This window comes from Nomascus leucogenys, chromosome 8 (assembly GCF_006542625.1).
Source record: "Nomascus leucogenys isolate Asia chromosome 8, Asia_NLE_v1, whole genome shotgun sequence".
Classification (NCBI taxonomy): domain Eukaryota; kingdom Metazoa; phylum Chordata; class Mammalia; order Primates; family Hylobatidae; genus Nomascus; species Nomascus leucogenys.
The window spans coordinates 27402946-27421044 of record NC_044388.1 but is presented as its reverse complement, the minus strand read 5'-3'; the positions used below and the strand labels follow the sequence as shown (position 1 = coordinate 27421044).

The 18099-nt window shown below is 47.4% G+C and overlaps 1 protein-coding gene across 2 annotated transcripts in view; it reads right to left on the bottom strand.

Annotated features, from left to right (window-relative positions):
* Nucleotides 1-2526: 2526 nt before the first annotated feature.
* The window catches only part of SLC39A14 (solute carrier family 39 member 14), a 55235-nt gene continuing 39662 nt past the window's right edge, over nt 2527-18099 (bottom strand). For both annotated transcript variants that reach the window (XM_012508566.2, XM_030816951.1), the window contains exons 3-9: nt 16718-16904; nt 13017-13186; nt 10320-10442; nt 9256-9444; nt 8930-9137; nt 7363-7547; nt 2527-5649 (exon numbers count right to left, since the gene is read on the bottom strand). In XM_012508566.2, coding sequence (XP_012364020.2) covers nt 5503-5649; nt 7363-7547; nt 8930-9137; nt 9256-9444; nt 10320-10442; nt 13017-13186; nt 16718-16904 — 1209 coding nt within the window. In that variant the 3' untranslated portion in view covers nt 2527-5502. The remainder of the gene's footprint in view (nt 5650-7362; nt 7548-8929; nt 9138-9255; nt 9445-10319; nt 10443-13016; nt 13187-16717; nt 16905-18099) is intronic.

Here is an 18099-nt window from a genome sequence, read left to right as displayed (position 1 = left end):
AAATTTTCCATTTTTAGTAGAGATAGGGTTTCACACCATGTTGGCCAGGCTGGCCTCAAACTCCTGACCTCAAGTGATCCACCTGCCTTGGCCTCCCAAAGTGCTGGGATTACAGGTGTGAGCCATTGCACCTGGCTCATTTAGTCTTTTCATTCATTCTTTCCATATGGTCAGTGCTGACATGACAGAAAGAAACCAGATACGGCTTCCACCCAGAAGGAATTTGGTATGCAAAGAACAGCAATTACAATGCAAGTCCTGTAACTGAGGTATGCAGAGACAGACTCCTGGAAAGGCAGGAGGGGCTGTAGGCAGAAAAGGACATCGAGGTGTCAGGAGCTGAAGGGCAGTGTGAATGTCATTTTCAACAGCAAATGGCGTAGTAGTGAGGGAATGCAAATTAAACGACCAACACGAGCCACTTCATATATTATTCTTGTTTTAACAAAGGAAGGACTAACAGGCATTTGAAAATCTCTAATGGAGGTAGTCATAAGATTGAACCAACTTTTTATCTTACTGGTCATTTCTGTTGTCAAAGAAAAACAGATCCCTGACCCTACAACTAAATTGGAATGAGAATAGCTTTAGCATTTTAAGTCTCATTGACAGAGGACTGTTCCCTGTAAGATACAGAAATGTGGCTTAAACAAACTAAGCACATGTTACCAGTTTCAAGTTTATATAAGAGAAAACAGAGTGATAGAAAAGTCTTCTTGGAAACACCACAATTCTTTTATCATGCAACACAGTGAGATCACAGCCTCCGAAAGAGATAAACTAATCAATTTTGGCCAGGCTTGGTGATCTGCGCCTATAATCCCAGCACTTTGGGAGACCAAGAGTTCAAGGCTAGCTTGGGCAATGTAGCAAGATGTTTCTATAAAATAAAAAAATTAAAAAATTTATCAGGCACGGTAGTGCTCGCCTCTAGTCCCAGCTACTCAAAAGGTTAAGGCAGGAAGATTGCTTGAGCCTGGGAGTTCAAGCTCACTCTCTCTCTCTAGATAGATATAAAACTATATCTATAGATACAGTTATCGATCTATGTAGGAAGATAGATATATCTAGAGAGAGAGAGAGAGAGAAACCAATTAGTTTTAAAGTGAGTATAGGCCAGGCGCGGTGGCTCATGCCTATAATCCCAGCATTTTGGGAGGCTGAGGCAGGCTGATCACCTGAGGTCAGGAGTTCTGAGACCAGCCTGGCCAACATGGCACAACCCCATCTCTATTAAAACTTCAAAAATCATGGCCGGTGGCTCACGCCTGTAATCCCAGCACTTTGGGAGGCCAAGGCGGGGGGATCACGAGGTCAGGAGATCGAGACCATCCTGGCTAACACGGTGAAACCCTGTCTCTACTAAAAATACAAAAAATTAGCCGGACACGGTGGCAGGCACCTGTAGTCCCAGCTACTCGGGAGGCTGAGGCAGGAGAATGGCGTGAACTCAGGAGGCGGAGTTTGCAGTGAGCCAAGATGGCGCCACTGCGCTCCAGCCTGGGTGACAGAGCGAGACTCCGTCTCAAAAAAAAAACAAAACAAACAAACAAAAAAAAATTCAAAAATTAGCTGGGCATGGTACGGCATGCCTGTAGTCCCAGCTACTCAGGAAGTGAGGCATGAGAATCGCTTGAACCCAGGAAGCAGAGGCTGCAGTGAACGGAGATCGTGCCACTGCATTCCAGCCTGGGTGACAGAGTGAGACTGTCTCAAAGAAAGAAAAGAGAGTACAAAAGTTTGCTTCTTGGCCTGGCACAATGACTCAAGCCTGTAATCCCAAGACTTTGGGAGGCCAAGGTGGGCAGATCAGGAGTTCGAGACCAGCCTGGACAACATGGCGAAACCCCATCTCTACTAAAAATACAAAATTTAGCCAGGCGTGGTGGTGGGCACCTGTAATCCCAGCTACTCGGGAGGCTGAGGCAGGAGAATCTCTTGAACCTGGGAGGCGGAGGTTGCAGTGAGCTGAGATCGCACCACTGCACTCCAGCCTGGGCAACAAGAGCAAAACTCTGTCTCAATAACAACAACAACCGGCCGGGCGCGGTGGCTTAGGCTTGTAATCCCAGCACTTTGGGAGGCCGAGGTGGGCGGATCACGAGGTCAGGAGATCGAGACCATCCTGGCTAACACGGTGAAACCCCGTCTCTGCTAAAAATATAGAAAAAAAAAATTAGCCGGGCGTGGTGGCGGGCGCCTGTAGTCCCAGCTACTCGGAGAGGCTGAGGCAGGAGAATGGCGTGAACCCGGGAGGTGGAGCTTGCAGTGAGCCGAGATCGCGCCACTGCACTCCAGCCTGGGTGACAGAGCGTGACTCCGTCTCAAAACAACAACAACAACAACAACAACAACAACAACAACAACAACAACAACAACAACACCTCCTTCTAAAATCCCAGTCAAACGTTAAACCAGACCTGGTAAAACAAAACTTTGTACGTCAGTGAGACACCATCGCCACCTTGTGTTCAACAGCCTTCATTACATCCACATTTATTGCAAATGATCACATGTGGAATTCTCAACAATTACAGAATATAGCTTTATTTATAGAATCTTACAAATAAAACATTTACAGTCCACATAAGTTAATTTTCTTTTCTAATTTCTTCTCATACACCTGAGTTATTTAAAAAAATACTGTGATGGAACTGCAGAACTGTAAAGGGAAATATGAACAGTAAAATCCTAACCTCTCTTGCAAAAATCAGACAACTTTGTTTTAAAGCAGATGCCCAGCATATTGTCATCTCTTTGGAAGAGGACTTACTATACTCAGCTCTTATGCTACCCAAACAGAGAAGCCTTCTTTTTAAAACCCAAGGTTAAGGACCAGTGAAGAATAGCTCCAGTTTGACGCTAGACACAAAATACCTTTGGGGGCAAAGACAGGGGCAAGCTGCGTGCCGGTGGTGAGGTGAGAAGGAGCAGAACCCCTGTCCCTGTCTCACTGTTCCTGCACGTGACATACACTTTCCTTGCTAACTTATTAATAGGAGCTGGTGCATCTGGAAAACGAGGTTGAAGCTGCTAATGCCAGGGGTGAAAAAGTCCTCCCACTGACTTGCTACTCCTTAGACTTCTAATATGTACAAATGCTTGAAACAGCAAATTCAACACCTAAAAATCAAAAGACATTGCCAATTTTCGACTCATGAGGCAAAGCTGTTGCCACAATCAGTGGCGACTCAAGTCAGACGACGTGAGCGTCTCCACCCCTCCTAAGCTCCGACTAGGACTGACCTCTGTGCCAATTACGGTTTAAAGAGGATTTCCCTTTGTGGCAGCTGTCTATGGAAGGAAATTTCTTAAGGTAATATAGGTGTGCACAAAAAGGGAAAACACCCTATTTCATTTTTCAATTTGTTAAAGATTATAGTTTTGAGCTCCTCTCCTAAACTAGAAATCCACTAACTCTAACTTAGTATTCTACTCCAAGACAAAGGGTATTATGTTTAAGGAAAGATAGGATCTATTGGGAATGCTAAAATTATAAATTTAATACATCAATGCGAGTTAGGTTAAAGCAAAATCTTCCAGAGTCTTCAACTTTGAGTTATTTTCTGCTAGCTCCTGAAAGCAGCTTGAGAAAAATAAAACAGAAAAGACAAAGAACCGTTTAAAAACAGCAATAATAATGACAATATAAAAAGTTAGATTCCAACATTCAAGGAATTGGTTCTTTGGTAAAACTGGACCATAATCCTACCAGGAAATCCGTCCCGATATTTAATCTAGAATCTCCATCACTGAAATTTTCCCTCTTCAGCGTATTCTCAAATGTATTGAGGCCAACAGGCAAGATAAAAACAAAACTTAAAGTATCACCAGCAGTTTTCCTGCTCATGTTCTTTTCAAGAATATTCCTGGTTTGACAGATGTCTCCCAAGAAGAGAAAACAAAATGGATGCTGCTTGTGATTACTGAGAGTGGACAGTTTTTCTATGTAAGAGAAAAGCTCAGGCATTGGTAGTGAACCAGTACTCCTGTCAGCCAAGCACATGAATCGGTTTGCAAACACGGCCCCTGGGCTCCAGCTGTGGGCACCACTAAGAAAGGCTTCTGGAGAGACAGGCTCCCCAAAGTGGCTAAAGAATCTCACATTATCAATATGATAATAATAAATCAATTCACCTAGTGAACCTGGAGAAGAGCTCCCCTTGAAGCCAGAGCTCGGAGGCAAGGGCTCCACAGTGCCTGAGGCTGGCCTACGGTTTTGCAGACAAGTTATCTCCATCCATTTTCTGGAGAGAGTTAGAGCAATTCATATTCAGTTCAATGCAGGATTCAACTTTTTTGCAAGGAAGCAGTAACCTAGACGGGTCATTTAAAACCCATCTGTAGCATAATCATTAGGCCCGCCATTCTGCAAACATCTGCGATGCCCTAAGTGAAGTTTTTGCCCTTACATTTCAGAGACCCCCTATTAGTCATGCTTTGATTTATGGAAGCGGAAAATCCTAAATTTTGCCTGCACTGATTCCATTTCTGATTACCCTTGTCTAAGTACAGCATAAATGGCACCCCATTTCTACAAGTCAGCTTGCCACTCTGCAGATGTCTCAACCCGGGGGAGGATAGTTTGTGCAGTCTCCCCTCTAACACAGAGGTCTCAGATGTGCTCAGAATGTGCTTCTAGGAGGCAGCTACAAAGTCTCTTAGAAGATGGCAGTGGGGAAGAGGAGGTCAAAATCACAGCCAAACCAACTGTTTTCTTGCAGACAGCCTGAGCCTCCATTCTGTCAGTGTTAACCTGAAAGAGGAGGTCCAGGCAGCCACACCGCCACGTTAGCTCACTTGGACAGCCACGAAACACCAGGTGCTGTTACAAAATCAATACCCAGCATCTCAGTAGGAACAAGTGAGCATCCTGACGAGACACACAGCAGTGGTTCTACTTCCTCTCCTATTCAGGATGAACCTTGCCTCGCCTCTCACCCTGCTCATGTGTTCTGACTTCAGGTTCTCTTTGAGAGAAGTAATAGGCAATTAAACAGACTTTGAAAAAATGGGAAGGCTTCCTGTCTCCTGTCTCTTCTACTGGCCAGCTGGAGGTCCAAGGTGCCCAGCTAGAGTCATGGGCCCCACACTATGGATTCAACTCTTGATATTTCTAGCCAAGTTATAACCACTGGCTCTATTTTTGCATTGTTGGGTAAAGGATTCAAAACCTTTCAGCACTGGTTCCAAGAGGAGGCCAAGGTAATCAGAGAAAAAAGTCAGGCTTGTCTTGTAAGCTGCATTCAGATTCCAGAGTCACTGAGAGAAAAGGAGGTGAGGAGAGGGGAAGAGGCACTAGCTAGTGACTGGTTACCAGGGCAGCTTATTCCTAGGATAGAGCATTTTACAAACGGCTGACATTTGAATGCAGGAATACAGTCTGTGTCAGTTTTTCATAGAACGGCCTCTTCCGTGGTGCATTGTGGATGGTGAGTCCTCGGGCTGGCGATCGGGCAGCCCAGGGCCCGACTTCCAGTCCCACAGGCTCTTGGCAGGGCCCTACCCAATCTGGATCTGTCCTGAATACATGGTGAGGACCACCATGATGGTGAATCCAGTCAGGAGGCCCAGGTTCTGGATGACAAACGGAATCAAGACGCTGCCCTTCCTTTCATCCTCTTGACAGACCTCATTCATCTCAGGGAACTGGGAAAGAAGCAAGAAACAACAAAGCTGCAATTCCTTGCTTAATCTTGTAAGCCCAGGGCAATTCAGTGATGGAGATAAAGATCAGGTTGGTTGACAAAGAAAATTTACAGGGCCAGGTGCAGTGGCTCACTAGCGGTCAGGAGTTCGAGACCAGCCTGACCAACATGGTGAAACCCTGTCTCTACTAAAAATATAAAAATTAGCTGGGCGTGGTGGTGCAGGCCTGTAGTCCCAGCTACTTGGGAGGCTGAGGCAGGAGAATTGCTTGAACCTGGAAGGCAAGGCTGCAGTGAATGAAGATCACGTCACTGCACTCCTGCCTGGGCAACAGAGCGAGTCTCCATCTCCAAAACAAAACAAAACAAAAAAAGAAAATTAACAACAGCAGGTACCATGTCTTTACAACTGTCTAGGTAAAACAAAGTACTCAACATGTATGTGGCTCTGGATGAGTTTAGAGGCTGGCTAAAAATACATGTACTCTGATAAAAAATAAACTTTATATTATAGACTGTTTTTTTTCCCCTTTTTTGAGACAGGGTCTCGCTCTTGCCCAGGCTCGAGTGCAGTGGTGCGAACATAGCTCACTGCAGCCTCAAACTCCTGGGCTCGAGCAATTGTCCCACTTCAGCCTCCTGAGTAGCTCCACAGGTGCCTGCCACCATGCCTGGCCTTATTGTGGACTTTAAACACTTGAAGCGGTCTTTTTGTTACCAAGATGTTATTAACAAGCTAGATGCAGTGGCTCACACCTATAATCCCAGCACTTTGAGAGGTTGAGATGGGAGGATCCCTTGAGACCACAAGTTCAAGACCAGCCTAGGCAACATAGAGACCCCATTCTATAAAAATTCAAAAAATTAGCTGGGCATGGTGGCTGGAGCTTGTAGTCCTAGCTGCTTGGGAGACTGAGGGAGGAAGATCACTTCAGCTCTGGAGTTCAAGGTTGCAGTGACCTATGATCATATACTGCACTCCAGGCTAGGTGAGTGAGGCTCTGTCTAAAAAAAAAAATTAAAGAAAAAGACACACCCAATGCATTGAGATAAAAAAAGAAACAAACCAAAGTATTGCTATTATTGTTTTCGGGGTAATATGATTATGCATAATTTTCTTTCCTTCCTTCTGTCTTTTATCTATATACGGCCATTCCATAATAATTAATAAAGACCATAGATCAATTATAATCATTTTCTTTAATGACATATGCTAACAAAAACATAAACTTTTCCTCCTTTAAAATCTAATGCCCCCTTAAAAACTGCTGAATGGTAGGTACACCTTAAACAGATGAACTCTGTGGTATGTGAAAGAAAGCTAAGAAAGCTGTTATTAAAAACAAACTACCGGCCATGTGCGGTAGTTCATGCCTGTAATCCCAGCACTTTGGGATGCCAAGGCGGGTGGATCACCTGAGGCCGGGAGTTCGAGACTAGCCTGGCCAATATGGGGAAATCCCACCTCTACTAAAAATACAAAAATTAGCCAGGCGTGGTGGCGCACGTCTGTAATCCCAGCTACTCAGGAGGCTGAGGCAGGCAAATCACTTGAACCTGGGAGGCGGAGGTTGCAGTGAGCTGAGATCATGCCACTGCACTCCAGCCTGGGAGACAGAGTGAGACTCCATTTCAAAAAAATAAAAATAAAAAAAACTACCTACCTAACATCCCCTTAGCCACCCTCCCATCCAGTGAACTGTGGAACACTTACCATATCAGCCAGAGAAATATACAAGAACATTCCTCCAGCCAGCGCAAAAATCCAGTTGGCAGAGAAGTGGCTGCCGGCCAGGATGCCAAAGGCCAGACCCAGGTAGCAGCAGCAGGCAGAAAGGAAGTTAAAGAAGAGAGCCTGTTGGATGCTCATCCCAGCGTTGAGCAGGATGACAAAGTCTCCTACAGCAGGGAGAATGAAAAGGGGAGGGACAAGGAAGGAAGAGTAAGATGGGCATGGTGAACGCACACCTGTCATCCCAGCTACTCGGGAGGCTCAGCTGGGAGGATTGTTTGAGCTCAGGAGTTTGAATCCAGCCTGGCGACAAAGTAAGAGCCAGTCATACAAGGTCGTGGGAGACAGAGAGCACTGATGACATCAGACTGCTAAAAGTGTGGGTGAAAAAAAATCAAGACAGCCCTAGACTCAAGACAGAAGTGACAAGACAGGCCCTTGAACTTCCTGTTCAGGACCCGTCTCCATTTGCCAAACTGGCCGTATACCCAGCCTAGAGGCTGAAAATCTTTCTCAGGATTTTAAAAATAGATGACCAGCTGGCACTGGCCTCCTCATTTCTCTCTGGATTCATAGTGAAACAGAAGGAACCCCCTTCCTCACAACTACCATGGAAACAAAATCAAGACTGCAAGAAGTTAAGTGTCGAGACCGGGAGAAGTTAAGTGATTTGCCCAAAGTCACAAGTCAACATATGGCGAAGTCAGAACTTGACCCTAAGTCTTCCCTAAAGCCTCTGGAGTAATTACTGGCTTTTTACACGCTCCCTCTGGTCAAACTAAGTCCCTCCTACCCCCTGGTTCATCCACCTGCCAGGCACCTGAGCCTTTGGAAGATTAACAGGTTAGAAGAGAGAGCCTTTACTGAGTGCTCAGAATAGCACCTGGCACATGGGAAGTCCCTCTCACCCTCTGTTTTCCTTTAATCCTCACTGTAATTCTAAAAGGAGGTGCTCTTATTAACCCCACTGTATAGGTGAGAACTGAGCCAGTGCATATGGGGCTAAAAGGAAACAAACACCCCTGTAAAAACCCCATCATTTTGAATTATCTATTTAATCGTTAAGAAATGGTGATTAGGCCGGGTTCAGTGGCTCATGCCTGTAATCCCAGCACTTTGGGAGGCTGAGGCGGGCGGATCACGAGGTCAGGAGTTCAGGACCAGCCTAGCCAACGTAGTGAAACCCTGTCTCTACTAAAAATACAAAAAAAAAAAAAAAAAAAAAAATTAGCCGGGTGTGGTGGCAGGCGCCTGTAATCCCAGCTACTTGGGAGACTGAGGCAGGAGAATCGCTTGAACCCAGGAGGTGGAGGTTGCAGTGAGCCAAGATCACACCACTGTACTCCGGCCTGGGCAACAGTGCGAGACTCCGTCTCCAAAAAAAAAAAAAAAAAAAAGTGATTAGGGTCCATGGAGCTTTAGGAGTGTGTTAAATCACTTACAACAAGCACTGTGAAGACAGGGAGACGGGAGCAAGGAACTAGCAACAGGAAGGGGGCCTGCACCACCACCCGAGGGAGCACCAGTGGAACGGGGGACGCACGCTTACCCAGCTCATGTGGGAACTCCTCACAGAGGATGGCCACCGAGGTGCTGATGCCTTGGAAAACCGACACAGTGAAGGAAGCACCGATGGCCAGGCCGTCGATGAAATTGTGGAGGCCATCGCTCAGAGTGATCATCCAGGCCAGAGTGCCGATGTCAGAGTAGCGGACACCTTTCAGCCAGTAGCAAGCACTCTGGGAAGCCTGCAGGTCCTAGGAGAAAGCACACCCCCGGGGCCCGCAGAGTCAAAGGCTGGACCATGTGCCCTCAAGGTAAGCCTGAGTCAACCTCTCAGAGGCTCCACCAGCAAGCAGCTGGTGGCCCACTGACCTGCACAGAGAGCGAGCCCACAATGACCTTCTCGTCCACCATGGGCGCCTTGCCGTCCAGCTCGCTGTTGCAGTGCTGAGGAATCATGTGGTCCAGGTCCCCATTCTGCAGCTTCTCCATCACCCCCTCCTCCTGGTCTTTCTTGGAGGGAAGCGTCTCAGAGGCATAATGGCTGTGTCCATGATGATGCTGGAGGGGTGACAGGGAGGGATCAGCATGACATTCACCAAAACCACAAACCTGATTGAGCACCTGCTCCAAGGAAGCGCTTCACACACTGGAAGACCTCAGCCTTACCATCGAAGATGACACAAGCAGGTCACGTGCCCAGAAACGTAGCAAAAGCTATTATATAAAGCCATGGTCGGGCACGGTGGCTCACACCTCTAATCCCAGCACTGTGGGAGGCCGAGGTGGGAGGACTGCTTGAGCTGAGGAGTTTGAGAGCAGCCTGGGCAATGAAGCGAGACCCTGTTTCTAATATCTGTATATATAAATCTGCACCAAGTGCGAAGGACCTGGTGTCAGACAGATATCAAAGCTGTCTCCTCGGGGTACATGCTTATTCCAGCAAGGCAGCCACTGCTCAAATATTTAGAGCTCCTCTTTTGCAATGGCTAATCTCACTCAATTCAGCAGCTATTTAGGGAATAACTGCGTGCCAGCCACTAAAGATATCTTTTTGAAACTGTACTATAATAGTCCTGTTTCTCTGCAGCCTCATACTTCATACAGAATGAATGCATGTTGTCATGCTCTTCTCCCCATCCTGTAAAGATACAAATATATTAAGGAAATAATCCAGAACAAAACAAAGGGGATAAACTACTGCTTAGTAGAAGGCACTCTGGCCAGCTCTAGTTTCTGGTCTGGCCTCACTTCTGGCCAAATATCCTCAGGAGGTGAAATGGGATTGTCTCCTCAAGAAATTAGAGTTTCATGGAAATTGTGATATTGGGCTAAGACCATCACCACCACCACCACCACCACCACAATACATCGACATTTTTTTTAGATGGGTGCTTTCCCCAGAAGAGCTTTCTTCAGCAACAAATGGGCCTCACCTCATTTTTCTGCTTAAGAAGAATCTTCAAGATCTTCTCTGTGAAAAAGAAAAGATAAAAGCCCCCAAACACCACTGCAGACTTGGAGACATAATAATCTTCCAGAGGGTTGAAACCAAAAGCCTGTGGACCCAGGAAAAGAAAATGAGTTTTAAAGAAAATAAAGCATCTTTACTGGTCCCCCCTCTTATCTCTTAACTAGTTCCTTGACTCTAGGAAAAGAGAGAGGCATACTGGAGTAACTCTGCCATCTACCCATCCTCTTTCCAGCAAAAATCTAGTCCTTGGTGTTTCCCTGATGTGACATCACTAAACCTGCCAGGTTCTTCTCAAGCTTATTTGCTGATGCAAAAGACTGATCATCTGTAGAGTTTTAATCCCAGAAAGAAAAACCTCCGATATGGTTTTCCACTTTTGATTTCTCTTGGTGCTTTGCTATGAACGCATTCTCTGCCAGCAGATTTCATATTGAAGGAGTAGACACTTGTATTTATTTTCATCTTATCTAGTGTTCCTGGCTGACCTGCCTGTAAACACAAAGGGAGATGGCGTAATTATACTTTCTAAAACGGGAAATCCATTTCCCAGTTAAATAATAAGAATTGCTGCGTCTTCCTGACTGCAGACCTCCAAGTGACCACAGAACCAAGAAAGTGGACTGTGTTATTGCGAGCATCAATTTTTGGGTTTTGTTTTGAGTGCTTTCTGAAATTGTCACTTACCAAAGAGGGAGGGGAGAACCCACTGGGAAGAGGACAGGAGTAGAAATCAAGAGAATTCTGTCCTAGGTTAAGCTCCTGATTTATGGTGGGTTCTTGTGAACGCGTCTAATGACCTGGCCGGGCACGGTGGCTCATGCACTTTAGAGGACCGAGGTGGGTGGATCACTTCAGGCCAGGAGTTTTGAGACCAGCCTGGCCAACATGGCGAAACCCCAACTCTACTAAAAAAAAAAAAAATACAAAAATTATCTGGGCCTGGTGGCACACCTGTAATCCCAGCTACTTGGGAGTATGAGGCAGGAGAATGGCTTGAACCCAGGAGGCAGAGATTGCAGTGAGCCGAGATCACACCACTGCACTCCAGTCTGGGTGACAGAGTGAGACTGTCTCAAAAACAAAAAAAAAGTATCTAAAGACTTGCTCCTATTTTATTTTTAAAATTTTTTGTGGGTACATAGGAGGTATATATATTTACGGGGTTGTTCCTCCATTTTCTGATGGGAAATGGGCCTTGAATAAACTTCAGCCCTCTCATGAATTAGTCCAAAATCAAAGTTGATCCCAATTTCAAGCAACTCTGGGCTGTTTGTTGCCTTTCTGTTTTAAAGGGGCCAAGTTGAATCACCACCCTCCAGGGAAACAACACTTTCATGTTGACTTTCCAGGGGAGTCAAATCATCTTGGGGGAAAAGTGAAGTGAAAATAGGCAACTAACACTTCTCTGCAAAAAGCCACAAAGGATGGTGAATACAAAATCACGGGTTGAGCTTCAGAAATCCCAAAAGCTGGGTTCTCGGCTCAGGGATATGCGCTTTTGTGCAGGTCAGATTCCGACGTGGTAAACGTTACTTGTTCTATCGATGCCATGGAGTTAACCTAAGGATCCACTAGGAGGGAGCCAACTGACATTTCAGAAACCACCAAGTGTTGTAAGAGGCACATGCAGTCATCTCTGCTTCAACTGCGGTTCTGTCCAGGCCTGCGAGACCACCCACAGGGAGACGTCCTGTGCTTATTGTAATTAATGGGTCTGCTGAGGGGATTACACCAAATTAGATGAACCATCAGTTCCTTCTTTTGTGGCAAGTTTTCTCATGAACTTATTAGGCAAAGGTACCGTCAAGGTATATAAAACCAGACAGTGTTTGACTTGCATTGCCTTTGCCCCAAAACTCCCTATGGACAATCTTTTTACTGAGACCTATGGGTTCTGATGATGTGGGGGTTTGTTTGTCTGTTTGTTTTGAGATGGAGTCTCACTCCGTCACCCAGGCTGGAGTGCAGTGGTGCAATCTCGGCTCACTGCAACCTCCATCTCCTGGGTTCAGGTGATTCTTGTGCCTCCCCAATAGCTGAGATTACAGGCATGTGCTACCACGTCTGGCTAATTTTTGTATTTTTAGTACAGACAGGGTTTCACCATGTTGGCCAGGCTGGTCTTGAACTCCTGACCTCAAACGATCCACCTGCCTCAGCCTCCCAAAGTGCTGGGAATACAGGCGTGAGCCACTGCACCTGGCTGATGATGTGTTTTAAACTTCTCTGCACCTAAAGCCTCAATCTGAGCACCACAACTGAGCCAGAGTGAGCTCGCTACACTGCATCTTTTCACCCCACGTCAGACAGACTTTCCACACCAGGCACTCAGTGCTGCCGAAGACTCGCTCATTCCACCCTCACAACATTGTCCTGAGGCCGGTCTATTGCTTTCCCCATTTCACATCTGAAGAAACAGAGGCAGTGCGAGGTCAGTGGTGTGCCTAGGGTTACAGATCCTACTGATAGCAGAGCTGAGATTTGAACCCAGCTCTTCAGCCTATGCTAGGCTGCCTCTCCTAGTTCACGCCTAAGTTCTAGCTTCACTTTCCAAAAGCAAAGGGCCTCCAGGTGCCCTCTCTATGCCTTCTATCCAAACGGAGGTCCTCCCACTGTGCCCGCCGGCGTGCTCCGGGGTGAAGGCCCTGGCTTGCCATACCTCCGGGATGAGCTGGAAGAGGGCGTTGGAGTAGAGGGTTCCAATCGCCAGAGCTATGAAGTAGAGCAGCAGCCTCTTGTAAAAGGTCTTCTTCATGAAGGGCACCACGCTGGCCCCCAGGAGGGAGCAGAGGGAGATGACGGTCACACAGAGGAGACCGTATCCCCACACTGCCATGCGGAGGGAGGGCCAGCCCCACCCAGGACAGGGAGAGAAGGCACACGCCCCATTGCACAGCAACCACCATTTAGGGGGAAGAAGGTGGAGCAGATAGGGAGGTCGCAAGGAAAAGTTTGGTGGATATTAACGGAACAAAAAAGAAAAATCAGAGAGAGACAAGTAGGGAGGGAGAGAGAAATAGAAAATTTGTTAGTGATTCACATCTGATGAAATTTCCTTCAATCAGTTCAGAAGAAAGAGGAATTCAAGGTGGCCTTGGAACCCTGTGACTTCTGCCCCTGTGGCCACTGGTGGCCCCAAATCATTCCTGCCAGTGGTGTGACTGGCAGGGCAGGGTGCTGCCTCGTCACACACCCGAGGTCTGCCCAGACCTATCACAGATGCTGTCCAGGACACACTTTGGACTCGAGGGCTCTCTTTATAGGACATGCAAGCATGTGGAAAGAGGCTGATCACTCTGGGGCTGCGTTTGATTCTGCATGTCCAATTTATACAGCACAGGCTCGGGTGACACCATGACCACTTGGTTTGCTTTTGCAAGATACAACCAAGCCAGATGTGCAGGGCAGAAGGGATGGAGAACGATTAATTAATGCCCAATGCCCAGAAAATTCAGTGTCTTAACCTCTCAACTTCTTTGCTCATTTCCATGTGCTCTGAGAGGGGCTCAAGCATAGAGAACAGAGTTCCAGGAACACCCTGTCACAAAAATATTTCCTTGAACATTTCCCAGTTGTGACACTCCGTCCAGGCCCAAAAGAGGGCAAGACAGAACCAGACCAGGATGAGACACTCCCTGGCAGGCCACAGGGGCGGAGCACACACAAATACAGTATTTCCATTCCAGCAGGTCACAAGGCATTTCATTTCAAATCTTTAAAAAATTAATATATTCCATTGCTGGAGCTGAAAAAATAGCCCAAGTTGAGGCCTCCCCTGCAAAGTGTTTGTCAGATCCATGCAGAATTTTGAGATGGCACCAAGATGGTTCACATTCAACCAGGAAGAACAGGCAAGGCATGGCATCCCATCTGCTGTCTTTTCTGGGTGAGTCTTTTGACTGGTAAAGCCTGAGAAGCAGCTGACATGGGATCTTTGTGAAGGGCAGCATCCACGACTCCCTAATGGGGTCAACCACACGTCTGTGTATCCTCACCCCCCACAGCAGCATCCCTGCCTGAGCTAAAAAAGTGGGCAGACTGTCAACTTGGGTCTTATTTTTATAGCTCCTCTGTGATAACAATTAAACAACAAAATTAACATTTCAAAACAGTCAAGTCAAGGTACCAGGAAGTCAGTCCCATCAGGAAAAAGTCAAGATGCAAGGTACAAAGGGCTGAGTGCCCCTTCCATTTCTCTTGTCATTTTAATTTTGTTTGGTCTTAGTATTTGTTCTATGTTTGGCTCTCTATGCTAGAAATGATGGCCTGCTCAAAATTAAAGAACACTCGCTTTTTAGGCCAATTCTGCATATCACTTGGTAACCTCTTTTCCTTCCATCTCATTCCAGATGGATAAGCTCTTGGTGCCCAGACCTGAGTACTGCCAGGATTTCTCCTTAGAATACAGCGAGTACTTAGCACCAAAGGCATGGACGGCAGTCGGTAGCTGCAGCTTTCCTTTGATGCCCTATGTATCGGGCTTAAGAAGGGAGGGGACACTGTCAGGTCCCCAGGAGGAGGGAAATTGGAAGAACCTTGCATCTGACAGCATCTGCAGAGGCCAGAGGAGGGAGAGGTGGGCCCTGAGATCCAGAGTTAGAAGTCGTTTGTGGCTTTGATACGAGCGACAGGTTCATTTCTCAGGTGGCAGTCATTGGGTGCCTTGGAGCCCAGGGTAGGGGAGGAGGGGATTGGCTCAGCTGCGCCGCCCCAGGGAAACAGGACGCGCACGTTTCTGTTCTACTGCACCTCTGGGATGAGCTGGAATAACGCGTTAGACAGCAGCGTTCCAATGGACAGGGCGATGAAGTAAGTGAGCACACGGCTGAAAAACGCTTTCTCCGTGCAGGGCAGGACGAGGACTCCCAGGAGAGAGGCCAGGTTAATCAGTGACACACTGAGAAAACCAAAGCCCCATACTGTGGAGGAACAAGAACAGACGAGGGCCTCTATTACTGAGGGTGGGGACACTCCTGCTGCCCGGGGCGGGCCCGTTCTGAATTCAGGTGTGATGGGGCAGACCGAGATCCACCAACCCATTAGTAAACATTCGCTGAGTCCATCTCGCCAGATGCTGCAGAGAAGCCTAGGGAAACTCTATCAAAATTGCTATCCAAAAGAAACACCTTTTCCATGGAGAGACGGATGCAAACAGCATGGAAGCCTAAAAACCATACAAGTAGGCCAGGTGCGGTGGCGCACGCCTGTAATCCCAGCACCTTGGGAGGCTGAGGTAGGTGAATCACCTGAGGTCAGGAGTTCGAGACCGGCCTAACATGGTGAAACCCCATCTCTACTAAATACAAAAAATTAGCTGGGCGTGGTGGCGCATGCCTGAAATCCCAGCTACTCAGGAGGTTGAGGCAGGAGAATCGCTTGAACCCAGGAGGCGGTGGTTGCAGTGAGCTGAGATTGCACCACCATACTCCAGCCTGGGCAACAAGAGCGAAAGTCTGTCTCAAAACAAACAAAAAACAACAAAAAAAGCCATACAAGTAAATAATGACAGCATTGAAAACAGGGACTTGTAGTAACACAGACAGTATATTCCGGGTGCCGACACTCAGGCAGCACACGCCGGCCCTATGGGGCTTAGGGCTATCAGGGTGTACACTCACAGCTCGTGGCAAGTCCACTGTGGCTGTAGCAGGGATACCGGGATAGGGAGGGGAAGAAGGATTCAGGGGCCAAGTGCAGCCTCTGGGAGGTCTTAAAGGAAAAACTATAAAACCAAAGTAGGCCAAGTATGGTGGCTCATGCCTGTGATCCCAGCACTTTGGGAGGCCGAGGCAGGAGGATCACTCGAGCCCAGAAGTTTGAGACCAGCCTGGGTAACATAGTGAGACCCTGTCTCTACAAAAAAATTTAAAAATTAGCTGGGCATGGCAGTGCACGCCTGTAGTCCCAGCTACTCAGGAGGCTGAGGCAGGAGGGTCACTTCAGGCCAAAAGGTCAAGGCTGCAGTGAGCTATGATTGCACCACTAGACTCCAGCCTCGGAGACAGAGCGACATCCTATCTCAAAAAAAAAAAAAAAGATTAAAAAAACCAAAGGGTTGGGCCCCCGTGGTTCAACATAAAACAAAAAGCGGACCAAAAAAGGATCCATAGGCCGCTCAAAAAGTCCAACGCTCTGAACATTCGCGAGCTACAGCCCAGGAGTCTGACAATATGCTCGGCCATCCTTGCGAAATACAAAAATTATCCATCCAATCATCGCTCCCGCTCCTGACACTGACAACCTCATCCTGGTCATCAAGGGTAAGGCATTCAGTGAGGAGCAGCAGCAGCTCAGCCCAGGGGTCCTTGTGAGACGAGGGCAAGATGGGAGACGGGCTCCTGCCTTCCTGGCCTGGCTCACCTTCAACAGCGCTCGGCCGCCCCTCCTCCGTCTGCTCATTCTCCTCGTTTTCCTGGTTCTCCGAGGTGCAGGCCCGGGAATCCAGCTGCTGGAGGATGGTGGGGCAGAACTCCTGGAGCTCGCTGCTCCCAATCCGCGACTGTTCGCTGAAATTGTGGGCAGCGAAGAGGTCTCCAGAACTAAAGCACTGAAACACAGGAAGGGCAGGAAGCTGCTCAGACCCCAAAGGTCAGGCCTTGCCCTGCTAAAACAGCAACCTACTCAGCCTTCCCAGAGGAAAAAAAGAAGACAGAAATGTCCAAATTTCAGGGAATTTGTAGATTCATCTAGTCTAGGGTTGAGGGCAAGGTGTTCCCTAAACTTAAAAAACTAGTAACTAATCCTTATGGCTCAGCCAGCCAGGAAAGTTACACATCATAAGCACAACCGTCGGTAAATGAGTGCCTGAGAAACTTTGGGAATGACAAGATTCCAATCATTGTCACCAAAGTGGCCGGGCATGGTGGCTAACACTGTAATCCCAGCACTTTGGAAGGCCAAAGCTGGAGGATAACTTGAGGACAGAAATTGGAGACCAGCCTGGGCAACATGAGACCCCTTCTTTACAAAAAGTTGAAAAATTAGTGAGGTGTGGCGGCACATACCTGTTTTCTCAACTACTGAGGAGGCTGAGGCAGGGGGACTGCTAGAGCCCAGGAGTTGGAGGCTACAGTGAATGAGCTATGATCACACCACTGCTCTCCAACCTGGGTGACAGAGCAACGCCCTGTCTCTTAAAAAAAAAAAAAAAAAAAAAAAAGCAAAATATTGTCACTAGGGTATAGTTTCTAGAAAACACCATTCTGGGGCCAGGTGCGGTGGCTCTCGCCTGTAATCCCAGCACTTTGGGAGACTCAGATGGGCAGATCACTTGAGGTCAGGAGTTCAAAACCAGCCTGGCCAACATGGTGAAGCCCCATCTCTACTAAAAATACAAAAATTAGCCGGGCGTGGTAGCTCACGCCTGTAATCCCAGCTACTCGGGAGGCTGAGGCAGGAGAATCACTTGAACCCAGGAGGCGGAGGTTGCAGTGAGCCGAGATCACGCTACTGCACTCCAGCCTGGGCAGCAGAACGAGACTCCATCCTCCACAAAACAAAAGAGAAAGAAAACACCATTCTGTGTGTGTGCCTGAAGATACAAGCTTCTTACCAAATCTGGCTGCACATCACAATAGCCCAGGGAGCTATTATGTTAAAATGTGGGTTCCAGCTACTTCTCTGAAGCTGAAATGTCTAAGGCTGGGGCTCTGCCAAAACTGTGGTGCTGCCTGATCAGCCCCACACATCCTCAACCATAGGACTGCCCTCAGCCTGAAAGACTTATGTGTTCACCGAGGTTA